Source organism: Myxine glutinosa, chromosome 2 (assembly GCF_964187855.1).
Source record: "Myxine glutinosa chromosome 2, kmMyxGlut1.1, whole genome shotgun sequence".
Lineage (NCBI taxonomy): Eukaryota > Metazoa > Chordata > Myxini > Myxiniformes > Myxinidae > Myxine > Myxine glutinosa.
This window is the reverse complement of record NC_136262.1, coordinates 105,272,946-105,291,115: the sequence shown is the minus strand read 5'-3', so window position 1 is coordinate 105,291,115 and position 18,170 is coordinate 105,272,946. Positions and strand designations below refer to the sequence as shown.

Below are 18,170 nucleotides of genomic sequence, written 5' to 3'. Positions count from 1 at the left end.
TAGATAGAAGTTGGTCCATATTGTGGTAGAATTTCGTGTATGACTCACAGGACTCCAATGACCGGACTCAGGTTTACAAAAGGTCTTTTTTATTATTCACTTCATTCCATTTACCAAATAATACCGCATTATTCAATGGCTGAGATTAACTCTTTTCCATGGTCCTTTTCGTTCGGCTGATGTTCCTCCGCCATGGTCCCGTTCGTCAGAGCTCCTCGCAGCAAGTACTCTCGACTCCAGCCGCAGCTCCCGCTTATATGGACCAACTCGACTTAATCCTCTGTCCGCTGAACTCGTAATCTCTTCTCCGCTGACGTTACTGGTCGCCTTCCTGGCGCCAGCTAGCCCCCCCTGTTGTGAGTTCCATTTATCAAACAATAGGGGGGTGCTCCAGCCTGGGGCTGTGACCAGGTGTTTCAAGAGATTATCATGTTCGTGCACATTCCTAACTCATTTACAAACTCGTCCTTCACAGAGTTTGCATGTAAAATGTATTTGCTTTGTTACCAGGTTAATTAATAAGTTACCAGTGCCAATTAATAAGTTACGCTGAGTTACACTTCCACAATTCCCTCATCTTTTTGTTTTTTTGTTTATATTAACCATTAATCTAAACATCAATATAAGTAAACAATCAATCACTACAAGTAAACATCATTACAAGTGTAAGTAAATAATCAATCACTTTGGTAATCAAATTCCCTTGGGCATACACCGTCATCCTGCAAGAATCACAAAACATTTCGTTGGTCATTGACTCCTTCCATATCGTTCAATCTATTGCATTTGCATCACAAATATATTTTCAAAACAACACTTCACCATCACCAAGATACAACAATTTCACTTCATTTTCAAGTTTTGTAAAGCATCTGCACCATCTGGTAAAAAACGTTTGCCTCCACACAAATGTTGACTTTGTTTGAAAGGAAGGGCTGATCACTTGTGTTTGAATCCTGGTATGAAACATTTTCTCCTAATGTCTTCATAGCTCCTGCACTACTTCGTGTAGGATTTCGCTGTTGTGGTAACATTGCGGAGTCATAGACTGACCCTGCTCTCCTTGTAGCATTCTTGCCACTTTTTGCTGTAAACCATAGTAATTCCTGAACACGGCCTTCACCCAGTTGTAGTCGACTTGCCTCCACCCTCATTGTGAGTGGGCAGCAAGTATTGGTGTGGCGTTGATTGGCCAGCAAGATGTGGAACAGGGATGCCGGATGCATCCACAATGATGTTGGGACCATGGTGTTCAGGTCATTCATGGTCCTTACCAGGAGCAACCAGCAGAATCGTGCACAGCTGTTGTGACAAGGGCACAGCCGTTTTTTTTTTTTTGCAGCTCCATGCTGGTTCCCCGGACGTTGGTGAAGTAATAACATATGTCCCCGCATTTCACAGAGGTTGCCGGTAAAATGTCGTTGTCCTGCAACTTCTGATGTGGTGAATGTTCAAAGCCTTCGAACAAGAGTAAGTGATCGCCTTTCTTTCATATGTTGCAGTGTGATCCAGGCAAATGGTCACATAAATTTCCTTGGTGAAGGTAAGCATTCATCTCCAAGTTACACGGGAGAATGTCTTCATCATTCTTTGAGAAAGAGGGTGTATGCCACGATTAACTTCATTTTTTTAGCCACAAATTTTCTTTCTCGAACTTCTTCCCAATTCCGTTAGCAGTCCCTCCAAAATGTGATCTCGTCTTATCCTTATGCTCAGTCACATCTGAATCTGCTTTCCGCACACACTGAATCAGATAGGGTACATCTTACCATGAAATCAGCATAATCATGTATATCTTCCGACAGTTTCACATTCAACAATTTGTTGTTTTTCCTTAACACAAAAAGTTATATTCATTTATATGCGTCACACAAATAATATTCAATCAGGTATGTATTTTATTACTAAACTAAGAATAGCATTGTATATGATTACAATCACAAACGGGAATACCTAATTCCCAACAACAATTTTTTCAAACCAACAAATTAAGCATAATGTATTATTACCATAATTCCTCTCCACTTTTTCTTTTCCCTCTTTTTTCTAACAGTGTGTCACTCGTGGTGATATGAGTTCACTGATATTGTAATTGACACAACTCATAACATTGTCGTTATGCCATTATCTTAATTCTACTGTTTCATTTGCAACATCACTTGATTTAATCTTTTAATCTCAGTATTTATTCATATCATCATAACAATCTTTCTATTTTAGGTCCATATTTGTTTCTATTCTTATCACCCTCCTACGGTTTATCAATTTATTCCAAAACACTGCAACCAAAGGTTTTAACCAAAGCTCTGCCAAACTATTTCCAATATGAACTCAAAATGCTAATTAAACAACAATTCAAAGAATTAACTTCAATGGGTCAACAAAACTCATTTTATAAACAGATCTAATTTTCCCATCCAATAATTTTCCTTGCCAAATGTCATATTATAACACCTTAATAAACCTTCGAAAAATGTTTCCCATCTCAACAAATTTCCTTTTTTTTTTTTTTTTTTTCTCCAAATAGCCATGTGTAACTTACGTATTTAACTACAATTTCCTCTCAATTTGTTTGGCCTAACTGGCCGCAAAAGTGGCTGCCAGCATGCAGTACCGTTTTTTATCTACCAAGGAAGTGTTCCACACAAGACCTCTACCAAAATGTTGTTTGTAAAAAACAAATCTGGGATTTCTGATTACATGGATGCACACTCTCAGGACATTTTCAGGCTGCTGTTAACAATCCACTACGATAACTTAATTCCTTTACCCACAATCAAATAATTAGTACAAATTGAGGATATTATCCCTATCACATTCTTTTATAGATTCATTATGTTGGATCTAATTTTTTTCCAATAATTTTCCACTGCTGTAAGGCGGAACAATAGCTCTCATAAGTCTTAGTAATATCGTACTTAATTTGCCCAGCAGCGAATAATTTATTTACTATCCTTTCTCATCTGTTAACCAGTGACTTTGTTTAAACTCCAGAACTGAAAACCCACAATAGTTCAAACCAGCAAAATTTTCTTTACTATTTTCCCATATCATCTATGCCTAAAACACATCTATACATACAGCACAATTTATATGCTGATAAAATTCAAGTTTATATATATAAAAATCCGTGAGCAGAGTACTCTCGGAAGTCAGTGTAAGACCTCTCCCAAATTTGGCTAATTTTGTACTCCCACATTTTTACTCCCACATTGGAACTATCTATTTTCAGACAAGGCACACTGTCGGTGTCAACAATCTTGTAAGATTGATACACAAAAACACACACACACATGCATTATGCATATTTGTTTGCGTTGGAACCATTATTTACAGATCAGATGGGTGTCAATTTTATTTCAATTTCATAAAATTTGTCAATCAAATTAAAATGCTTATACACAAATAAACTAAAAGTCTATTCTTAGAAAACCCCTATGATGTCACATTGAAATTACCCTTTCAGTTCCCACCATAATTTATCCAAATTTGACTACACACCCATTTGCATGTCAGTCGACCACTGACCTATCAATCATGCGGAACACTAGTCCGACATTCCCACCTGATCATCATGTGACCCTTGTCCCTTGGTTTCAAAAATTTGCAAAGCAATTGTTCCAACTTTGTAAATTTAAAATTGTGTGCCCAACATAAAAGATCCAATTTCGGCATGTGATCAATTAATTACTAATTTGCTTACAAGCAAAAGAAAAAATGAATAATTCTTGCTCCGAAAACTTTTCAGACCCAAGAATCATCGACAGTTATTCATGTTTGTCCAGTAATCGAATCTGTTGAGGCCAATCATCATTTGGGATTTGCAGCAATGAAGGCCTAATCATTGTCTGAGGTATCGGTCAGCACTGGTACCCTTGATCTTGGTTTACCCTATGAACTTGTCTTCCTTTTGGTATATGGACATCCTCTTTTCCAATGTCCCATCCGTCCACACTTGAAACACCGGTTTCTGTCGTTGTCTAATCTGTGCACCTGTGCACTTGTATTGCTGGGCTGCATCTCTACATCCCTGAGTTGCCACTGCAATCTCTCGTTATCTCCTGAAACACGAAAAAATTCTCTGTACCGTCCTTTTTGGGGAGACAACTGGAAATCAGATGGGACAACTGTCACTTTCATTCCTAATTTCGAGGGCAGTTGTGCATTTGTCTCCTCCACTGTATCCTGTATCCTTTTTATTTTAAATTCTAGATCCGTTATCCGTTCTTGCTGTTCCCGTTGTCTGGATTCACCATCCCAAAGATGGAATGCAAGCCAGTCTACCGTTAGATTCTGTCTCTTCCTGGCTTTCAATATTTGTTCCAATCTTTCCAATCGACTTCGCTCAAATGTACCATCTCTTGGAAACTCCTTATCATGTCCCTTTGTCCACAAATACCAATTCTCGACCTGCCTTATAGCTTCTGCACCATAACGGTCGTACATATGATGTGTACAAGTACCTTTTGGTGGACTCTCTGGTTGTCCTTGTGTATTCTTGCAGGCTCCATTTCCCATTCTGCCTTTTATCAAAGTAGCGTTGGATGTGTTGTAGTTTGTTCCTCTAAAGCTTCACTCGTACCTCCAGGAAGGGTCTCTCCACCTGTTCACACGGTGATTTCCAGAGAATCTCCCTCAGCCGTGGCTTTTGCACAATCCAATCTCACAGATCAGTATTTGCAGATGAGCCGGAGGGTCAGTATGAAATGGGTGAATCCTCAGGTGTCCGCTCTGTTGACGGGGAAATCACACAATGGTAACCGCACATATATATCTGTATATAAACTCACCACCTTGCTCAATTTTCCCAGGTTGTCTCCACATTGATAATATCTCGCAAAGATATCAAAGCTTCTTTCTTGAGACCGCATTTTCATCAATCAAACAATCAATATATTCAATTCAATTTATTCAGTTCAATTTATTCAGTTAAATTTATTCACTTAAATTCAATCAATTAGATTCAATCAATCGACAATTCAATCAATTATTCAATTTCAATTAATTCATCAATATTCATCAATAAATCAAATTAATCACTTTGGATGTCTCTTTGCATAGGCCCTTTCCCCAATGATGTCAGGACAGGTCCATCCATTGACTGAGATCGAATTTCATCGGTCGTCACCTCGGGTTCGTACCTCATGTCAATTGATGAATCACCGTCCTGTCCTAGGGTCATATCTGACATATTTTCCCATTTTGCCTGGTCTCCACAAATTTTCTTTGCAACCACTAAAGGCAACTCATCCTTCATTCGTGAGACAGCCAAAATGGATGGCAGATATTAAAGTTCATTGGGAAAAATATCTCATCATTTTTTCTTTTAATAGTACCCAAAATCTCTTGGCAATTTAAATTTCGTAAAACTCCTGAAATAAGACTGTAAAATTCCTTCAATCATGCTAAATTTTGAAACTCCATCGCTTGTAACACCCAATTTATCCCATAGGGCTTGAAAGTTCTTTCCCAAGTTCATGCAATCATTCTGCATTTGAACCCTATGATATCATTCATAATAATCATCATGATTTTATAGTCATGGTCATATCATAGTCATCTATTTAAACGAACATTTCCTTTATCACCACAGCTATGTGGTATAATCAACACTAGAATAAAACTGTACATAGCAACAGGCTACCTCATGGCCACTTAGTATACCTATTGACAATAAGTCATAACAATATCGAATAATCATTGAACAATTCAAAAATCGCTTCCACTGCTCCAGCCGCAGCATTCGTCATTTTGTCTGCTCATCCGCATGACCAAAACGAAATAAAGGGAGCTCAACCATTACACAGCGCTTTTAATGGCGCATGCCATAGGACCTCAACGCAATTTCGACTCGGCCAGAAAAACGAGCAAATTTTGCAGGATGTTAACTGGAATTAGTCGTGAAAATATATCCAAAATACACAAAAATACCCACCTACAAAAATAAACAACAAAACCCAAACAAACCCAAGGTCGACCATATTACACAATTAAATTACACCTTAAATTATTCATTAAATTACTCATTAAATTACTCATTAAATTACTCATTAAATTACATCATTTCAGCATCGTATTGATTGCTGAAATGTTCATGGGTTTGAACACACCTTAAAAGAGGTATGCTTTGCGGTTTTGCCCACCTACCACGTTTAATTAAATTACATCATTTCAGTATCGTATTGATTGCTGAAATGTTCATGGGTTTATACACACCTTAAAAGAGGTATGCTTTGTGGTGTTGCCCACCTACCACGTTTAATTAAATTACATCATTTCAGTATCGTATTGATTGCTGAAATGTTCATGGGTTTATACACACCTTAAAAAGAGGTATGCTTTGTGGTGTTGCCCACCTACCACGTTGAATTAAATTACATCATTTCAGCATCGTATTGATTGCTGAAATGTTCATGGGTTTATACACACCTTAAAAAGAGGTATGCTTTGTGGTGTTGCCCACCTACCACGTTGAATTAAATTACATCATTTCAATTAAAACATCGCTTCTACTGCTCCAGCCGCAGCATTCGTCACTTTGTCTGCTCGTCCGCATGACCAAAACAAAATAAAGGGAGCTCAACCATTACACAGCGCTTTTAATGGCGCATGCCATAGAAACTCAACGCAATTTCGACTCGGCCAGCAAACGAGCAAATTTTGCAGGATGTTAACTGGAATTAGTCATGAAAATATATCCAAAATACACAAAACTACACACCCACTCAAATAAACAACATTTATTCCGTTCAACAGAACAAACATTTCCTCTATCATGACATGCATGTCTTCAAAATTATATGACCAAGAGGAAAGTAAAATTAATTAAAAACTGCGGGCAGTGATGATCCGGGGACCATACCGCTCCATCCTGATTGGACGAGTGCATGCTAGAGTCGTTAACAACGACAGTCCAGATCCGATTGTTCAAAATTTCAACTCAATCGATCGAAAAATGAACGCAGGGATGCATTTTAAAGGTGCAGTGGCACTAACTGAGTTGCCACGAATATGGCCACGAAATTGCCAATATGGCCATCACAAAATATTTTCCTTAATCAATTGGCTCATAGCATAACCAATCTGCAAGTATTTCATCCGAAGATGTATCTCTGAGGACTTTAAATTAAATAAGTCATTTATAAATCAACGAGTTAATTTATTAAATGATTAATCAATAAATCAAAATTTTCCTTGACAGCCACATCACTTGGTCAGTGTCATGTCCAAATATCAGCTTCCTTACTCAAAAGGTGCCTGAGTTAATGTAATGTAATTACTGTAATAAGATTACTGCAATTACTGTAATGATTACTGTAATTACTGTAATTACCGGAACTGTAATTACTGTAATTACCTCAGGTAATTAGCATCAGCAAAACACAACATTTGAATGTTCCCAACACGTTGGAGCAAAACGTTGTAACAACGAAAGTGAAACGTTGTAGCGACGTTGTGGAAACGTCAGCAAAACACAACATTTGAATGTTCCCAAAACATTCCAACAACAAGTTCCAACAACAAGTTCCAACAGCAAGTTCCAACAACAAGTTCCAACAACAAGTTCCAACAACAAGTTCCAACAGCAAGTTCCAACAGCAAGTTCCAACAACAAGTTCCAACAGCAAGTTCCAACAACAAGTTCCAACAACAAGTTCCAACAAGTTCCAACAACAAGTTCCAACAGCAAGTTCCAACAACAAGTTCCAACAACAAGTTCCAACAACAAGTTCCAACAGCAAGTTCCAACAACAAGTTCCAACAGCAAGTTCCAACAACAAGTTCCAACAGCAAGTTCCAACAGCAAGTTCCAACAACAAGTTCCAACAACAAGTTCCAACAAGTTCCAACAACAAGTTCCAACAGCAAGTTCCAACAACAAGTTCCAACAGCAAGTTCCAACAACAAGTTCCAACAGCAAGTTCCAACAACAAGTTCCAACAACAAGTTCCAACAACAAGTTCCAACAAGTTCCAACAACAAGTTCCAACAGCAAGTTCCAACAACAAGTTCCAACAACAAGTTCCAACAACAAGTTCCAACAGCAAGTTCCAACAACAAGTTCCAACAACAAGTTCCAACAAGTTCCAACAAGTTCCAACAACAAGTTCCAACAGCAAGTTCCAACAACAAGTTCCAACAGCAAGTTCCAACAACAAGTTCCAACAGCAAGTTCCAACAACAAGTTCCAACAACAAGTTCCAACAACAAGTTCCAACAACAAGTTCCAACAACAAGTTCCAACAACAAGTTCCAACAGCAAGTTCCAACAACAAGTTCCAACAAGTTCCAACAGCAAGTTCCAACAGCAAGTTCCAACAACAAGTTCCAACAACAAGTTCCAACAAGTTCCAACAGCAAGTTCCAACAGCAAGTTCCAACAACAAGTTCCAACAGCAAGTTCCAACAACAAGTTCCAACAGCAAGTTCCAACAACAAGTTCCAACAACAAGTTCCAACAACAAGTTCCAACAACAAGTTCCAACAACAAGTTCCAACAAGTTCCAACAACAAGTTCCAAGTCATTATCACATTGCAATGACCTCTAAACATTCCTAAACCAATATCCCATTTAAAAAATCCCATTAAAATCCCATATTTTGTCACCCTTTGCATTGTTGAAAGCAATTAATTCCATGACTTAATATTACCTCAATTTATATATACTAGGGCGTGCCCGCACGTACGTGCTCGCCCGTACGTGCTTGCAAAAAACATGCGTGCAAACAACAACAACAAAACTTTGAAACCACGTGGCAGTAACGACCACAGAACCCCCCCTTCTATTTACATGCAATGGTTTGGTCCATTCGCAAAGCCAAAGCGAACGACCACAGAACCCCCTTCTATTTACATGCAATGGTTCGGTCCATCCGCAGAGCCAAAGCGAACGACCACAGAACCCCCCTTCTATTTACATGCAATGGTTCGGTCCATCCGCAGAGCCAAAGCGAACGACCCGCGAGCACGGCGACCACACCCTGGGACCCACCCGTCCGATTAATTTCAAACCTTGAAAAGGCACATCCTCGGGTCCCCACCAATATACCTGGCAAGTTTCAAGTATATCGGACCGGTAGTTGTTGAGAAACAGCGGTCGCATACAGACAGACCGACACACACACCGAGATTACTGGAATTATAGATAGATAAAAATCCGATCTCATTAAAACCTTCAGACAAACCACTAGCATATATTATTCCTAGGACTAAAATCACCAGGACCATTATCAAACATTTATCAAAATATTAGGACCATCATCAAACCAATGAATGACTCCATCCTTTAATGACTCCATCCAAACCCAGACATTTTGAGTTCCGTAACTTTAATACTTCAAATTTTCCATTCCTTCCCTTCCTTATCCTTCGATGTAGGGATGGGTTCTTTTTAGGATCATGTTGCATCGAGCATTATTTTTCAAACAGTGTGACTATTAAGCCCACGCCAAAACCTCTGACATCCCACCATTAACACCTATTTTAAGCGTGCCGAATCAGTAAGCATCACCCCTTCTATGAGCCTCGACCAGAGGGTGGTTGTCACCCACAAACACTCGTCGCGAGCTGTTCCATTGTCTGTTGATTCCCATTCTGCTGTTTTTGTCTCATAATCAAGATAAATTTGGAACAGCCCTTAAACTAACACCAAGCAGATCAATTTTTATATTTAAATATAAAATCATTTTCTCATTAATTCATAATCATAGAATCATTTACTCCGTGTCACCCATGCTATTTATCTAGCAAATTTCGTCAAAAAAACACAACAGCACTGGTTCCGTGTCACCCATGCTATTTATCTAGCAAATTTCGTCAAAAAAAATCGAACGAGTTTTAGTTATGGCGGGAAAACTGAAAAAATTCTCTATTTAAAACGGGTGTACACGATTGTACACGTGTACGGACCTTACCGAACCTTACCGACCCGGCAAACAAATGGCCTCATGGTGCACTTCATGAGCCGACTTGCCCGCAGACCAGAGTAAGGCTCTTAACACCCAGCGTATACCGTACGCATATGCAAGCACACGAATAATAGAATCATTTAAACCGTTCCATCCGTGACTTTTACCTTGGACGGTCGTGACAAAAATACTTTTACACTCCTTGGATTACCTACGGAATGCAAGTCCCACACACCAAATCCTCCATCTTCAGAATTCATATTTCATAATGGACAGATCCCCAAGACGTCATGCTTACATGCTCACCTTGGCGACGTCCACTCGAAATTTCAGCGGTGCCTCCATATTGTGGTAGAATTTCGTGTATGACTCACAGGACTCCAATGACCGGACTCAGGTTTACAAAAGGTCTTTTTTATTATTCACTTCATTCCATTTACCAAATAATACCGCATTATTCAATGGCTGAGATTAACTCTTTTCCATGGTCCTTTTCGTTCGGCTGATGTTCCTCCGCCATGGTCCCGTTCGTCAGAGCTCCTCGCAGCAAGTACTCTCGACTCCAGCCGCAGCTCCCGCTTATATGGACCAACTCGACTTAATCCTCTGTCCGCTGAACTCGTAATCTCTTCTCCGCTGACGTTACTGGTCGCCTTCCTGGCGCCAGCTAGCCCCCCCTGTTGTGAGTTCCATTTATCAAACAATAGGGGGGTGCTCCAGCCTGGGGCTGTGACCAGGTGTTTCAAGAGATTATCATGTTCGTGCACATTCCTAACTCATTTACAAACTCGTCCTTCACAGAGTTTGCATGTAAAATGTATTTGCTTTGTTACCAGGTTAATTAATAAGTTACCAGTGCCAATTAATAAGTTACGCTGAGTTACACTTCCACAATATCATCAGACAGCGAGATGTAGATGGAGTCATCACTGTTTGGTGGACGGTACAACACACATATGAACAAGAGGTGGGAGCGAAGGGGAAGCCGTAGCCAGAGGTATTCCTGGGGGTGAGGTGGAGAGAGTGCAGTGCAGGGCGAGTGAGGAAGAGAGTTTTTGATAAAGATAGCAACCCCGCCTCCAGGACGAGGCTCAGGTCTATCATAACGGAGGAGGGAGTAGCCCGGGAGAGATACTATGGAATCAGAGACATCATAAAGGAGGAAAGTTTCTGTTAAGCAGATCACGTCTGGTTTGACAGAAGCAACCTGTATGGAGAGATCAGTTAAGTTTGAACGAAGGCCCCGGATGTTTGAGGTCCATACCGTTAATGAAGAGGAAGGGGGAGCATCAGATACAGAACAGGGGGGAGGAGGGGTAGGGTAAGATGTGGAAGAGGTGGAAGAGGTAGGGAGAGCTGTTGAAGGTGTGTCAGAGATTTCAGAATAGCTCGGAGAAAGGGAAGGATGGGGCGGACAAAAGGTTTGATGGTGATTGGGTGAGCCACAATGAGGTGTTATTTGAGGAGGGGGAAGAGCGAGGCAGAAGGTTGGGGGAGATGGAGGTGAGAGTTTGAAGGGGGAAGAAGCGGGGAGGACGCTTTGAGGAGGGGGAGTGAGAGGGGGGAAATTGAGAAGCAATGAGGGTGGGGAGATTTGAAGGGGAGGGGTGAGGGGGGAGTTTGGGAGGGAAGGGACAAGGGGAGGGATTTGAAAGGGATGGGATATGGGGGAGATTTGGAGGGGAGGGGTGAGGCAGGAGTCTAGGAGGGGAGGGGCGAGGGGGCGTCTTGGCGGGGAGGGGTGAGGGGGTAGTTTAGGAGGGAGGGGGCAAGGGGGGAGATTTGAAAGGGATGGGTGATGGGGAAGATTTGGAGGGGAGGGGTGATGGGGAAGATTTGGAGGGGAGGGGTTATGGGGAAGATTTGGAGGGGAGGGGTGAGATTGGATTTTTGAAAGTGTACGATTTATGGGAAACGAACATTTATTGCAAAATGAGTTTCTTGTGACCTTCGAGTTAAAAATACGTTTAAGGACGCTGGATGGAGGATGGAGTACAGGAGAGTTTAGGGAATGTAGAAAAAAGGCACTATAGGAGATGGATATTTTTTTTGGGATGAATTGATTTGGTGAGCAAGTCGAAAGCAGCCTTTTAAAGAAGAAGAAGAAAAAGGTGTTATAAAATATGACGGAATACATAACTTATGGGGAAAGTGTAAACATTGAAGGTTAATGAGTGAAAACTATCTGGGGAAATGGGGGAGAAACACGTGGTCGAAGAACGAACGAACGAATAAGAATGAATAAACGAATGAGAACAGAGAAGGAAATGTTTTTTTTTTTGTTTTTTTTTTTTTTGAGTTGAGATTTACACAAGGAAGTAGGCTATGGGTGAAAAGACTGGGAATACAGAGAACGAAAGTTATTGGATCACAAACGACGGACCGCTAAAGAGAAAAACAAAGCCTCAAGGTTGTACAGTGCACACTGTACAAGGCCTCAAGACACGACACGAATTAACACGATTTTCAATACAGGTATGAAAGATATGCACAGAAAAATCTTCGTCGGGACACAATATACGTACAACACCATAAATAAATACAGTTTTAACGAAAATACAAATGGGAACAATCACTTAACTTCGATTTCAAATCGTTCGCGACGCGGCAAAGGCCTTGCTCGCGACACGGCAAACAGACGATCAATTTATGAAAGATAAACACCGAGAAACAACCAAAGTTGCACACAATAACTTCACACACCGAAAGATAAATACAGTTTCGACAAAATACAATTGTGAACAGACTTAACTTCGAAAAACGTGGAGACCGTGTGGAGCTTCGAAAATCCCTCCCACCGTCTCCGAGATCTCGCGAGACCCTACCTTATGCGTAGATACACCCACACACCAGAATAGAAGTTAGTAGTTCATTTATTTTTCAAGATATTTCGCTCACAACGTTCAGACATATATATGGTGGCGGCCATCTTGGATTTTGACGTGGCGACCCAATTTTCAATAGCGTTCTCCCTTATGCGTAGATACACCCACACACCAGATTAGAAGTTGGTACTTCGCTTATTTCCAAGATATTCCGCTCACAAGGTTCAGACATACATGGCGGCGGCCATCTTGGATTTTGACGTGGCGACCCAATTTTCAATAGGGTTCTTCCTTATGCCTAGATACACCCACACACCAGATTAGAAGTTGGTACTTCGCTTATTTTTCAAGATATTCCGCTCACAAGGTTCAGACATACATGGCATCAGACATACATGGGGGCGGCCATCTTGGATTTTGACGTGGGTTGCACCCACACACCAAATTCGAATACGGTCCTTCGCTTACGCACGCATGCACGCACGCACGCACGCCCACCCGCACTCACGCACGGATGGACGGACACACAAACGGAGGGGAAAACCATAGTCCCCCTTTCGCTCCGCGGTGCGACGGGGGACAATAAACTTTATCACCCCATCCCCTCCCCCATTCATGGCCTGATCGACCAGTGAATGGACACATAAGAACTCTCAAAATAAGCACTCTATAAGCTGGCTCATAAGCATTCTAAGCTGGCTCATAAGCACTCTTTGTAAAAAGGATAAACTAGAAGCTGGCATCTAAGCACTCCAAATACCCACTTTATAAATTGGCCCATAAGCACTCGAAGAAGGCAAACTGTGTGCTAGCTCATAAGCAGACAAACTAACCACTCTGTAAGCTGGCTCATAAGCACTCGGAAAACAGTAATATATGAGCTGGCACCTCAGCACTCCAAGTAACCACTCTATAAGTTGGTTCATAAGGACTCTCGAAAAAGGCAAAGTGTAGGCTCGCTCACAAGCACTCTAACAGCTGATTCATAATCACTCTTGGAAAATAGTAAACTATGAGCTGGCATCTAAGTGCACTCCAAATAACCACTCGATAAGCTGGCTCATAAGCACTCTCAAAAAAGGAAAACTGTAGGCTAGCTCATAAGCACTGAAAATAAGCACTCTCCAAATACACAGCCTATAAGCTCGCTCATAAGCACTCAAAAATGGCAAACTATAGGCTGGCTTTTAAGCACTCTCGGAAAACAGTAATATATGAGCTGGCATCTCAGCACTCTCCAAGTAACCACTCTAGGTTCATAAGGACTCTCGAAAAAGGCAGATTTTAAGCTAGTTCATGAGCACTCTAAGCTGATTCATAAGCACTCTTGGAAAATAGTAAACTATAAGCTGGCATCAAAGCACTCTCCAAATAACCACTCGTTAAGCTGGCTTATACGCCCTCTCGAAAAAGGCAAACTGTAGGCTAACTCATAAGCACTGAAAATAAGCACTCTCCAAATACACAGCCTATAAGCTCACTCATAAGCACTCTCAAAAATGGTAAACTATAGGCTGGCTCATAAGCACTCTCAAAGTAAGCACCCTATAGGCTGGCACCTAAGCACTCTCCAAAAGCACACCAAATAGCTGATCATAAGCACTCTCCTAACCTTGTTAACAGGTTGACTCTCGCTATGAACTGGATTTTCATGTAATGTTGTTGTTATTTTTGTCTCATATTGTCACACCAGTGGCCAGATAGTTAGAGACAGGGGCGTATCTACGGAAAATAGCGCCTATGGCAAGCACTGAAATTGCGCCGCTGTCCAAACATCTGACACCCAAACATCGATGGTTCCAAAAAACGTGACCATCATTGTATCCTGCTGGCTGCATGTACACCCACCAAGTTGAGTGAGTGATTGTCGCAATTCACAAACACTGCCAGGTTGTTTTTCTCACTTATTCTTTGATGAACACCACTTCTGTGTCCAGCCATCGCAGCAGCGTTGTCATAGCACTGTGACCGGCAATCTTGTAGCTCCATTTCGTCCTTCTCTGGCTGTTTCAAGATGTCTTCAACCAAGCTCTCAGCATCCTTCTGGCTTATCTGGATAAAACCAAGGAAGGACTCTCTGACACGGACTGTTTTCCTCTCAAAATCAACTTCCACGTACCTCACTACTTCTAACATCTGCTCACGGTGTGCCTGATCAGGAGTCGAGTCCAACATGAGACCATAGTACTTGACTTTACGAATGCCTCTCAGTAAACTCTGGCGAACAGTGGATGCCATCATGTGGATGAATTCGTTCTGGACACCCGGTGAAAGATAAGACGTAGATCCAGGATGACTTTCCACACGAGTGAGGTGTTCTTTCGTGACAGGGTCAAAGATGGCCAGTAGTTTCAGTAAGCCAAGGAAATTTCCCACATTGGAGTCATCGTCCAGCTGAAGTGACTCCCTGTGTCCTCACAAAGCCAGGTTCTGAGTCGCAAGGAATTTTATGCAGTGAAGGATTCTCGTCAAGATATCATGCCACTTCTGCTTTTCCTTCTCAATCTGTGACTGAAGTTCCACGTCAATAACTCCTCTGTTTGCAGCTAAATTTCTTTCCACTGTGTGAAGCACTCCCGATGATTTTTAGCATTTTCATGAGCACTAATCCTTTCATGTGCTTTCCACTGGTTGAATCCACTTTCCTGCTCCAATGAGGATTGATGGTTTGACCGGGAACAGGAATAGAGAAGACAACAGATACAAAATGCAGACTTTTTAGAAGGGGAATAGACCAGCCATGAGCGAGTCACTTCCTCACCACGACCATTTCCCAATTTCCTCTTGAACCAAGTTTTGTTCATTGAGCGGTTATTTGTTGGTAGGAAAGGCCCCTCACTGTTCTGGAAATACTTCGAACCCAGCTTTATTACTTCTGTTCTCAACGCGTCAGGCAGAATTGCTTTTCTAGTATCCTTGTCGAACTTCAGAAGTCCAATGTCATGCTGTTCAATCACTTCTGGTATGACTGTTCGAGGCTCTTCGAGACCATCCAGTTCACTAGGTTCAATCTCGTCAATAAACTCAACATCACCCCCACCACCATCGTCTTCCCCTCCTGTCATGTCCACGTTCTCTCTGGCAGCCTCACTTTTAATCTCGTCATACTCGGATTTATCTGACTTGACTTCCTCCTCAGCTAGTGACGCATTTGTACTTGATCCACCTTCGGATTCTAGCAAACTTGTAGCAGGTGCAGGCGACTCCATGGAACGTGTCGAACAACTTGTTCCGGGCTTTTCAAAGAAGGGCATGAAGAACTTGCTCGACTTCTTGGCTTCCTCTGTCTCCAACTTTCGTCTCTTCCGTCCTTCAGCTCCACTTTCCTTCTTCTTCGTGAAGAAACGTTTCATGGTCTTCTTACACAATGCTCTGAAATAAGGAAATGGCACTTTTAATAAGAACATTAAATTTCACAGATTTTGCACAAAATTCTAGACTACCTCCCTAGTTTGCGCAGGAGAATGGTCTTACTGCCAGTTGGCACTGAGCAGTGGTACTGTGAGGTATGTGGTCATGTAGCTCCCAGGACTGTATTTTTACCTAATAATTTATATAAGTGGTTTAACTATCTAGCCATCCTAGTGCTGCTCACCCATGATAATCAGACAGATCATACATCTGAAGAAAATTCTTTTTTCACGATCCGAGGATGGCTTGTCTGACTTTGATAGAAACTGCTCAGTGGCGTCCCCCTTCAAGTGGCGCCCAGGGCACGTGCCATACCTGCCATACCTTAAGTAAGCCACTGGTTAGAGATGCATGAAACATCAATTTGAACTACAGGTTTTCCGCCTGCTTTTAACCACCTTTTGAGAAAATAAGTCCAACTTGAGATGAAGATGACTATAGTTATTTGTTTATGAAGAACCAAAATTTATGAGTACGGTATTTACAACCCAAATCTTGCCATTTTCACTCATTGTCTTCCCCACCAGGTGGACCTCGTGGAACTTGACCTGTTTGGGAAAATGTCGACAGAACCAGGGATGGCCTCACCAGTGAGTACATTAATGGATAACAACAGGAATGTCTGAACTATTGTGCCTTGAGAGGGGAACGGGTGGTGTGGGAGGGGTGGGGGGACTTGCTGATGAATCAAATTAAATAAAGATAGTCAGCACAGATTTACTAAAGAGAGGTTATGTTTAACACATTTTTTGGAGTTCAACGTGGCAGTTTCTGACTGGGTGAATGAGGGAAGTGATGTGGATGTATATCCAGACTTCCATAAAGCATTTGATAAGATAGCACATATAAGGTGAGGGATTGTGGAGTAGCTCGTCAGGTAGCTACAGTACCTGATAAGATACCATATATAAGGTGGTTAGCTAAGGTGAGGGATTGTGTAGTGGCTGGTCAGGTAGCTACCTGATAAGATACCATATATAACATGGTTAACTAAGGTGAGGGATTGTGGAGTAGCTCGTCAGGTAGCTACAGTACCTGATAAGATACCATATATAAGGTTGTTAGCTAAGCTGAGGGATTGTGGAGTGGCTGGTCAGGTAGCTACCTGATAAGATACCATATATAAGGTGGTTAGCTAAGGTGAGGGATTGTGGAGTGGCTGGTCAGGTAGTACCTGATAAGTGCACATCGGATTTTTATGTGAAAAAAGAAAAAATATTTTTTCACATAAAACGGGTTTTTTGCGCGCAAAAAAATTATTTTGCTATTTTCGGAGAAAAAAACAATTTCGCCCTTTTTCGGGAAAAATAAAATAAAATGCCCTTTTTGGTCGAAAATGTCTGGCAACGCTAAAAAAAAATTAGGGAATTTTTCGAAATTTTTAACTGCGATCGAAATTTTTAACTGCGAGCGATCTCAAAAACAAAACGTTGCGTCCACTTGCGTGCGTTGCGTCCCCAGCGTGTACAGCAGTGAGGCGGTGTACTACAGTGAGAGAGTGTACACAAAGTGTGAACAAGTCTCCTATCAAGATGAGTGCTGCTCTTCGTGACAAGTGGCTGAAGGAATTCAACGCTGGCGGCGATGGGGCCACCTTCAAGTACGTGTCGTGTGACACGGCTTTCTGTCGAGCTTGTGAAAAGACTTTCCGGGTGAAGCAGAAGTCTGAGCTGGCCCAACATGTCCGAGGAGACCGCCACAAGAGCAACTTGGCCTTGAAGAAGAAGAGGACGGTCACGCAAGCCACCATGGAGGACTTTGGTGGCGGAAAGAGGCACAAGTGCGACGTCGTGGCTCAGGAGCTGTGCCAGGCCATGCTGGCCGCTGGCATCCCATGGTCGAAATTGGAAAACCCTGCCCTCCGGTCATTCCTGGAGAAGCACTTCACTCTCCAGATCCCCGATGAAAGCTGGATTCGAAAGCACTACCTCGACAAGTGCTACGACGAGGCCTTGGCGGGCATCCGTGCCGACCTCGGACAGCAGCCCATCTGGCTGTCCGTCGACGAGACGACCGATTCGGCAGG

At 41.8% G+C, this 18,170-nt stretch overlaps 1 protein-coding gene across 1 annotated transcript in view; it reads left to right on the top strand.

The window, feature by feature from the left end:
• Nucleotides 1–18,170, top strand: part of LOC137421465 (uncharacterized) — a 148,804-nt gene that overhangs the window by 75,188 nt on the left and 55,446 nt on the right. The window contains exon 9 of the mRNA XM_068107569.2: nt 16,672–16,734. Within this exon, the coding sequence (XP_067963670.2) occupies nt 16,672–16,734 (63 nt within the window). The remainder of the gene's footprint in view (nt 1–16,671; nt 16,735–18,170) is intronic.